We start from the raw sequence: 10,000 nt of genomic DNA on the forward strand, positions 1-10,000 counted from the left end.
TCTCTTCCCCCTTCTCATCCCTCCCTCTTTCTCTTCTAGAGGTCCCTGTGTGTGTGTGTGTGTGTGTGTGTGTGTGTGTGTGTATGTGTGTGTGTGTGTGTGTGTGTGTGTGTGTGTGTGTGTGTGTGTGTGTGTGTGTGTGTGTGTGTGTGTGTGTGTGTGTGTGTGTGTGTGTGTGTGTGTGTGTGTGTGTGTGTCATTCCCCCTTATGCCTTCCCTCATCATAAGCCTCATTAACTCCAGATGCTTAATCCCTATGCATCTCATCTCGTCCCTCTCTACAGACACACCGACACACACACACACAGAGACCTCAGCCTTAAACTTGCATTCCAGACTTTCCACAGAAACACTCAACCTCCACTACAATATGATCTGAAGCACTTGAGAAAGAAGAATAAAGATAGAGAGAGAAGAGAGAGAGAGAAAATGGGGAGAGAGAAAAGAGAGAGATGATGAGTCAAGGGGAGGGATTGCTTTGAAAGCTTCTCAGGGGAAAGAAGTATTTCCCTCAGCCCTCTGTTTTAGTTTCAACACTTTAAGATGACTCTCCTTCTCTCATCTCTCTCTCTTTCTCTCCTCTCCCTCTCCTCTCATCTCTCTCTCTTTCTCTCCTCTCCCTCTCCTCTCATCTCTCTCTCTTTCTCTCCTCTCCCTCTCCTCTCATCTCTCTCTCTTTCTCTCCTCTCCCACTCCTCTCATCTCTCTCTCTTTCTCTCCTCTCCCACTCCTCTCATCTCTCCAGCCTGTGATGTAGTGGTGCATGAAGTGCAAGAATGCTAGGAACGTGAATCGATTTCAGAGCGTGTGTGTGTCTGTCTGATTAAGTGTGCACTTGCATCGACACATGCTACTTACGAGGTGTGAAGCATGTGCATCAATGTACAGTATGTTATTGTGTTCACATAACTGCATTTATATTAATAAAGTACATTTGCATATATACAAGATATTGTAAGTGTGTGTACATGTGTCTAACACTCTACCCTTCTGTCTCTCTCACTCTTATCTTTCTATCCTACCCTCCCCCTCTTTCTGTCTCCTTCTCTCTCCCCCTCTTTCTGTCTCCCTCACTCTCACCTTCTCCCCCACCCTCTCCACTCTCCCCCCCCTCTCTCTCCAGTGTGGAGCATGACTTCAGGCAGCAGGAAGGGAGGTTCCAGCCAGTGATGGAGACTCTAGACAGGGACTATGATTTTAACCTCCCTGTCCCCAAACCTGCCCCCTCCCACCCGAACACCAAGACCCTCGTCAAGAAGCTACGCAAGAAATGCTTCTGGTGGCTGTAGACACACACAGACACACTTGACCACACAGCCATCGCCAGCAGTACAGTGAAGACATTCCGGACTGCTGTTACAATGGAGATTGGACAGGTGTGTGTCTATGGACCATGGGGACTGCTCCTGTTTCATTGTTGTTGCTATGGGAACTGTACACCTGTTATGGTATCTATGGAGATCTATGGTTAATCTCTCACGTGGTTGGAGAGCGAACAGTACATCAGCCCACAACTATGGGCTGATTGATAAAGTTACTTTAACCTAAAGTCTTGGGACAGTTACTGAGCTATGGATTTAGGGTAGACACTAAACTTTGACAAGAGTTCAGTCTAGAAAGCTGTGACAGCGGTGTCCTTTCCTTAGTTCTAACATCTGTCAGATGAGAATTCATAGTTGATGGACCATGTCACAGTGGAGAGAGGAACTCTACTACCTAAACAGAGACAATTCCACCATCAAGCCCTTTAGAGAGTGACAGGCCGTGCAACCAATTAACAGTCTCCCATACTTGACTGACAAAGCGAGGATCCATTCCGGATTCTCCCTCCTAGTGCACCAAACACAAAGACAATAATAACCACTCCACTCTACGAGCTTCCACTCTTCCACAATGCTATTGGTTATAACTCAAGCTCAACCAATTAGAATCAGCCTTTGCTTCTAAGACCACGCCCTATTTGCTGTTTAACCAATCATCATTTTATAAACCATCCCAGTGTATGATCTCCCACAATGCTCTTCTTCTTCCTCTCACTGTGTTTCTGCAGCTGTTTGTAACAGTTATATTGGGATCCAATAAAGGTGTGTATTTTAAACAGAACATGACTTCAGCTTGAAGAGTGATTCCCTAAAGCTTTTTTTGTGCCATTATGACTCACTTAAAGCACTTTTGACGAACACCATATAGAATGAAACGGTGGTACTATGGATGGATGGTAAAAACTGAGGGGTTAGTCTGGGAGGGTAATACTGTGGTACTATGGATGGATGGTAAAAACTGAGGGGTTAGTCTGGGAGGGTAATACTGTGGTACTATGGATGGATGGTAAAAGCTGAGGGGTTAGTCTGGGAGGGTAATACTGTGGTACTATGGATAGATAGTAAAAACTGAGGGGTTAGTCTGGGAGGGTAATACTGTGGTACTATGGATGGATGGTAAAAACTGAGGGGTTAGTCTGGGAGGGTAATACTGTGGTACTATGGATGGATGGTAAAAACTGAGGGGTTAGTCTGGGAGGGTAATACTGTGGTACTATGGATGGATGGTAAAAACTGAGGTGTTAGTCTGGGAGGGTAATACTGTGGTACTATGGATGGATGGTAAAAGCTGAGGGGTTTGTCTGGGAGGGTAATACTGTGGTAATATGGATGGATAGTAAAAACTGAGGGATTAGTCTGGGAGGGTAATACTGTGGTACTATGGATGGATGGTAAAAACTGAGGGGTTAGTCTGGGAGGGTAATACTGTGGTACTATGGATGGATGGTAAAAACTGAGGGGTTAGTCTGGGAGGGTGATACTGTGGTACTATGGATGGATAGTAAAAACTGAGGTGTTAGTCTGGGAGGGTAATACTGTGGTACTATGGATAGATAGTAAAAACTGAGGGGTTAGTCTGGGAGGGTGATACTGTGGTACTATGGATGGATGGTAAAAACTGAGGGGTTAGTCTGGGAGGGTAATACTGTGGTAATATGGATGGATAGTAAAAACTGAGGGATTAGTCTGGGAGGGTAATACTGTGGTACTATGGATGGATGGTAAAAACTGAGGGGTTAGTCTGGGAGGGTAATACTGTGGTACTATGGATGGATGGTAAAAACTGAGGGGTTAGTCTGGGAGGGTAATACTGTGGTATTTGAACGTGTATATTAAAGGTGTAATAAGTAACTAAACTGAAAGACGGACTGAAAGAATCAATACTTTCTCCCCAAGTAAATACCAAGTCCCTTGTTTCTAACCAGAACCCCATTTTTAAGTCAAGGCCCAAATGGAACAAACAACAATTTGAGAAACACTTAAAGGACTGAAGAGAATCATTTAGAGGGCAACCAAGGTAAAGATCAATAAATTGGGAAGCAGCTTCTACAACTGCACTAATGATATAGGAGACTATGGAGGGCAGTTTGGGAAGCCAAGTCAATTGGGTTGGAGCAAAACGCTGCATACACGTAATCGTTTTTTTATTTTTTTTATTTCACCTTTATTTAACCATGTAGGCCAGCTGAAAACAAGTTCTCATTTACAACTGACCTGGCCAAGATAAAGCAAAGCAGTGCGATACAAACAACAACACAGAGTTACACATGGAATAAACAAATGTACAGTCAATAACACAATAGAAATTATATATACAATGTGTGCAAATGAGGTAAGTATAGTGAGGTAAGGCAATAAATAGGCCGTAGTGGCAAAATAATTACAATTAAGCAATTAAACACTGCAGTGATAGATGTGCAGAAGATGAATGTGCATGTAGAGATACTGGGGTGCAAAGGACAAAAAAAATAACATTATGGGGATGAGGTAGTTGGGTGGGCTATTTACAGATTGGCTATGTACAGGTGCAATGATCTGTAAGCTGCTCTGACAGCTGATGCTTAAAGTTAGTGAGGGAGATATGAGTCTCCAGCTTCAGTGATTTTTGCAATTCATTCCAGTCATTTATAGCAGAGAACTGGAAGGAAAGGCGGCCAAAAGAGGAATTGGCTTTTGAGATAAGGCGGGGCTTTACCTAGCAAAGACTTATAGATGACCTGGAGCCAGTGGGTTTGGCGACGAATATTAAGCGAGGGCCAGCCAACGAGAGCATACAGGTCGCGGGTAGTATATGGGGCTTTAGTGACAAAATGGATGGCACTATGATAGACTGCATCCAATTTGCTGAGTAGAGTGTTGGAGGCTATTTTCTAAATGACATCGCCGAAGTCAAGGATCAGTAGGATAGTTAGTTTTACGAGGGTATGTTTGGCAGCATGAGTGAAGGAAGCTTTGTTGCGAAATAGGAAGCCAATTTAATTTTTGATTGGAGTTGCTTAATGTGAGTCTGGAAGGAGAGTTAACAGTCTAACCAGACACCTAGGTATTTGTAATTGTCCACATATTCTAAATCAGAACCATCCAGAGTAGTGATGCTAGACGGGCGGGCAGGTGCAGGCAGCGATCGGTTGAAGAGTATGCATTTAGTTTTACTTGCATTTAAGAGCAGTTGGAGGCCACGGAAAGAGAGTTGTATGGCATTGATGCTCGTCTGGAGTTAGTTAAAACTTCTTGGCGCACCGATCCCTTTAGCGGGATCATTTTTGTCAACATCCTCTGAATTGCAGAGCGCCAAATTCAAATTAAATTACTAAAAATATTTCTTTTTCATGAAATCACAAGTGCAATATACCAAAACACAGCTTAGCTTGTTGTTAATCCACCTGGCGTGTCAGATTTTTAAAAAAGCTTTACAGCGAAAGCAAACCATGCAATTATGTGAGGACAGCTCTCAGTAGACAAAACACTACAAACAGCTAGCAGCAAAGTAGATTGGTCACGAAAGTCAGAAAAACAATCAAATTAATCGCTTACCTTTGATGATCTTCGTATGTTTGCACTCACGAGACTCCCAGTTACACAATAAATGTTAGTTTTGTTCGATAAAGATTATTTTTATATCCAAAAACCTCCATTATGTTGGCGCGTTTTGTTGAGTAATCCACAGGCTCGTGCAGGTCACGACGGGCAGACGAAAATTCCAAATGGTATCCGTAAAGTTCGTAAAACATGTCAAATGTTTTTTATAATCAATCCTCAGTTTGATTTTACAATAAATAATCGATAATATTTCAACCGAACAGTAGCCTTTTCAATACAAGAAAGAAAGAAAAGGTCTCGCTACCAGTGACGCGCGCATGAACAAATCTAAGGACATCTGGCTATCCACTGACGAGATGTGATCATTCTCACAAATTTTTCAGAATAAAAGCATGAAACTATGTCTAAAGACTGTTCACACACTGTGGAAGCCATAGGGAAAGGTTGAATCTGGTTGATATCCCTTTAAATGGAGGATAGGCAGGCAATGGAACAGAGTGGTTTCAGAAAAAAAGCACTTCCTGGTTGGATTTTCCTCAGGTTTTCGCCTGGAATATCAGTTCTGTTATACTCACAGACAATATTTTGACAGTTTTGGAAACTTTAGTGTTTTCTATCCTAATATGTAAAGTATATGCATATTCTAGCTTCTGGGCCTGATGAATAGGCAGTTTACTTTGGGAATGTTTTTATCCAACCATCAAAATACTGCCCCCTAGCTTCAAGAGGTTATTAACACAGTGTCCAAAGAAGAGCCAGAAGCATGCAGAATGGTGTCGTCTGCGTAGAGGTGAATCAGAGAATCACCAGCACCAAGAGCAATGTCATTGATGTATACAGAGAAAAGAGTCAGCCTGAGAATTGAAACCTGTGTCACCCCCATAGAGACTGCCTGAGGTCCGGACAACAGGCCATCCGATTTGACACACTAAACTCTGTCGGAGAAGTAGTTGGTGAACCAGGCGAGGCAGTCATTTGAGAAACCAAGGCTGTTGAGTCTGCCAATAAGAATGCGATGATTGACAGAGTCGAAAGCCTTGGCCAGGTCGATGAATACGGCTGCACAGTTTTGTATTTTATCGATGGCGGCTATGATATCGTTTAGGACCTTGAGCGTGGCTAAGGTGCACCCATGACCAGCTCGGAAACCTTATTGCATAGCGGAGAAGGTACGGTGGGATTCGAGATGGTCAGTGATCTGTTTGTTAACTTGGCTTTCGGGATTCGAAATGGTCAGTGATCTGTTTGTTAACTTGGCTTTCGAAGACCTTAGAAAGGCAGGGTAGGATAGATAGGTCTGTAAAAGTTTGGGTCTAGAGTGTCTCCCCCTTTGAAGAGGGGGATGACCGCGGCAGCTTACCAATCTTTGGGAATCTCAGACGATATGAAAGAGAGGTTGAACAGGCTAGTAATAGGGGTTGCAACAATTGCGGTGGATAATTTTAGAAAGAGAGGGTCCAGATTGTCTAGCCCAGCTAATTTGTAGGGGTCCAGATTTTGCAGCTCTTTCAGAACATCAGCTATCTGGATGTGGGTGAAGGAGAAATGGGGGAGGCTTGAGCAAGATGCTGTGGGGGGTGCAGAGCTGTTTACCGGGGTAGGGGTAGGGGTAGCCAGGTGGAAAGCATGGCCAGCCGTAGAAAAATACTTCTTGAAATTCTCAATTATCGTGGATTTATCGGTGGTGACAGTGTTTCCTAGCCTCAGTGCAGTGGGCAGCTGGGAGGAGGTGCTCTTATTCTCCATGGACTTTACAGTGTCCCAGAACTTTTGGGAGTTTGTGCTACAGGATGCAAATTCCTGTTTGAAAAAGCTAACCTTTGCATTCCTAACTGCCTGTCTATATTGGTTCCTAACTACCCTGAAAAGCATATCGTGGGGGCTATTCGATGCTGATGCAGTACGCCACAGGATGTTTTTGTGCTGGTTAAGGGCAGACAGGTCTGGAGTGAACCAAGGGCTATATCTGTTCCTGTTTCAAAATTGTTGTAATGGGGCATGCTTATTTAAGATGGTGAGGAAAGCTCTTTTAAAGAGTAACCAGGCATCCTCTACTGACTGAATGAGGTCAATATACTTCCAGGATACACGGGCCAGGTCGATTAGAAAGGCCTGCTCGCTGAGGTGTTGTAGGGAGCGTTTGACAGTGATGAAGGGTGGTTTGACTCAGACGCATTACGGACGCAGGCAATGAGGCAGTGATCGCTGAGATCCTGGTTGAAGACAGCAGAGGTGTATTTAGAGGGCAAGTTGGTTAGGATGATGTCTATGAGGGTGCCCGTGTTTACGGATTTGGGGTTGTACCTGGTAGGTTCATTGATAATTTGTGTGAGATTGAGGGCATCTAGTTTAGATTGTAGGACGGCCAGGGTGTTAAACATGCCCCAGTTTAGGTCACCAAACAGTACAAGTTCTGAAGATATATGGGGGGCAATCAATTCACATATAGTGTCCAGGGCACAGCTGGGGGCTGAGGGGGGTCTATAACAAGCAGCAACGGTGAGAGACTTGTTTCTGGAAAGGTGGATTTTTAAAAGTAGAAGCTCGAATTGTTTGGGCGCAGACCTGGATAGTATGACAGAACTCTGCAGACTGTCTCTGCAGTAGATTGCAACTCCGCCCCCTTTGGCAGTTCTATCTTGTTGGAAAATGTTATAGTTAGGGATGGAAATTTCAGGATTTTTGGTGGCCTTCCAAAATTTGACTGGTGAATAGTGGGCTATTGCTTTGGGAAGGGGGGGTAATTAGGTTTACTCACGATCAGGGCGTGTTCACGACCCATGGTTATGACTGTACGGTTGATGGTCCTGAGGAGACTGACCACAATGTCCTGAATATGCTGGAATGTGTCACCCTGAAAGAGAGAGAGAGAGAGAGAGAGAGAGAGAGAGAGAGAGAGAGAGAGAGAGAGAGAGAGAGAGAGAGAGAGAGAGAGAGAGAGAGAGAGAGAGAGAGAGAGAGAGAGAGAGAGAGAGAGAGAGAGAGAGAGAGGAAGGTCATGAACCATTTGGATTGAAAAGAGAGACATGTTTGTAAATGTTTTAGACAGACTCATATACAAACCTTTTATATCCACTCAACATCACTCACTAAGGCTTTCATCAGTCATGTCTTAGATCTCTACAACCTGACGCATTCTGTTTTCTCTCTGTGTGCTTCGCCAAAGTAATTCACTGCCCCCATTGCTGTCTCCACATTGCTGCCGCAGGTAGCCTAGTTGGGACAGTAGCCTAGAGCGTTGGGTCAGTAACCAAAAGGTTGCTGGATTGAATTCCCTGAGCTGACAAGGTAAAAATCTGCCGTTCTGCCCCTGAACAAGGCAGTTAACTTCTTATGGCTGCAAGGGGCAGTATTGAGTAGCCAGATAAAAGATGCCCATTTCAAACGGCCTCGTACTCAATTCTTGCTCGTACAATATGCATATTATTATTACTATTGGATAGAAAACAATCTCTAGTTTCTAAAACCGTTTGAATTATTTCTCTGAGTGAAACAGAACTCATTCTGCAGCATATTTCCTGACCAGGAAGTGGAATGTCTGAAATCGATGCTCTGTTCAACTTCCTGCCTATACATGGGCATAAAACGTAAGAGTCTACGTACACTTCATAGACCTTCCCCTGGTTGTCAAGAGGCTGTGAGAGAAGAAATGTTGTGTTCATCTTGTTCTGAATTGGAATACAAGCTCTTTGTATGACGTGTCCCTCATTTCCGGTACTCTTGGCAGCGCCAGTTGGACAGTGGGATTGCCTTCTGTTTAGCTGCCGTTATGGACGACTACTATCTCCGGTTCGGATTTTATTTGATACATGTGACCATATAATCGTAAAGTATGTTTTTTCAATATAGTTTAATCAGATTATTGAAAATTTTTCGGGAGTTTTGCCGTGTTCCGTTCTCTGACTTTGTTGACGTTGGAGAGATCCGTGCCACTTGGCAAGTGCCCATGCTAAATGAAGAGGGAAATTTGCCGTTCCAGATCCAAACAACGACTGTTCTGGACAAAGGACACCTTGTCCAACATTCTGACGGAAGATCACCAAAAGTAAGAAACATTTTATGATGCTATTTCTAATATCTGTCGTGCATGTGAACTGGTCGTCGGCGCCCAAGTGTTTCTGGCTATTGTGGCTACGCTAATATAACGCTACATTTTGTTTTTGCTGTAAAACATTTAATAAATCGGAAATATTGTCTGGAATCACAAGATGCCTGTCTTTCAATTGCTGCACACTATGTATTTTTCAGAAATGTTTTATGATGAGTAATTAGGTATTTGACGTTGGTGTCTGTAAATATTATGGCTGCTTTCGGTGCAATTTCTGATTGTAGCTGAAATGTAAAATATGATTTATACCTGAAATATGCAAATTTTTCGAACAAAACATATGCTATACAATAAATATGAAGTTGTTTCTTGGTTAGTGGCTATTTATATCTTTATTTGGTCGAATTTGTGATAGCTACTGATGGAGTAATAAACTGTTATAGTAAAAAAAAGTGGTGTCTTTTGCTAACGTGGTTAGCTAATAGATTTACATATTTTGTCTTCCCTGGAAAACATTTTAAAAATCGGACATGTTGGCTGGATTCACAAGATGTGTACCTTTCATATGCTGTATTGGACTTGTTAATGTGTGAAAGTTAAATATTTAAAAAAAATATCTTTTGAATTTCGCGCACTGCACTTTGAGCTGGCTGTTGTCATAAATGTACCGACGTCGGGCTTGCACGCCAAACAGGTTAACCCACTGTTCCCAGGTAGGCAGTCATTATAAATAAGAATTTGTTCCTAACTGACTTGCATAGTTAAATAAAGGTTCAATTTTAAAAAACTAAAAAAAATGTGCTGTTCCCTACATGACAGTAGAGGTGAAAGGTCATTGGTTATTTGAGTCACCTAGGTATCCTCATCAACTACTGCATATTCATTTAATCTGGAATGGCATGTAATAATAATAATAATACATGTGATTCAGCTATTTCAAATCCAGTGTGGATACCTGTTACATGTATGTGTCATCCAGGGGATCCAACCAACTATCCTGGCGCTGCAGGGCCATGCTCTACCAACTGAGCTACAGAGCACTGCACACACACACACTCTCTCTCTCTCCTCCAGACAGTGTGCGTGAGCC

At 43.0% G+C, this 10,000-nt stretch overlaps 2 protein-coding genes across 2 annotated transcripts in view; one reads left to right on the forward strand and one right to left on the reverse strand.

The window, feature by feature from the left end:
• The window catches only part of LOC129827769 (INSYN2B protein-like), a 23,975-nt gene extending 21,855 nt beyond the window's left edge, over positions 1 to 2,120 (forward strand). Inside the window, exon 4 of the mRNA XM_055888931.1 lies at positions 1,124 to 2,120. Within this exon, the coding sequence (XP_055744906.1) occupies positions 1,124 to 1,289 (166 nt within the window). The 3' untranslated portion in view covers positions 1,290 to 2,120. The remainder of the gene's footprint in view (positions 1 to 1,123) is intronic.
• LOC129827770 (dedicator of cytokinesis protein 2-like) overlaps positions 1 to 10,000 on the reverse strand; it is a gene marked incomplete in the record, with an annotated part of 209,877 nt that overhangs the window by 63,709 nt on the left and 136,168 nt on the right. Inside the window, 1 exon segment of the mRNA XM_055888932.1 lies at positions 7,621 to 7,716. Within this exon segment, the coding sequence (XP_055744907.1) occupies positions 7,621 to 7,716 (96 nt within the window).

This window comes from Salvelinus fontinalis, chromosome 29 (genome assembly GCF_029448725.1).
Source record: "Salvelinus fontinalis isolate EN_2023a chromosome 29, ASM2944872v1, whole genome shotgun sequence".
NCBI classification, from domain to species: Eukaryota; Metazoa; Chordata; class Actinopteri; order Salmoniformes; family Salmonidae; genus Salvelinus; species Salvelinus fontinalis.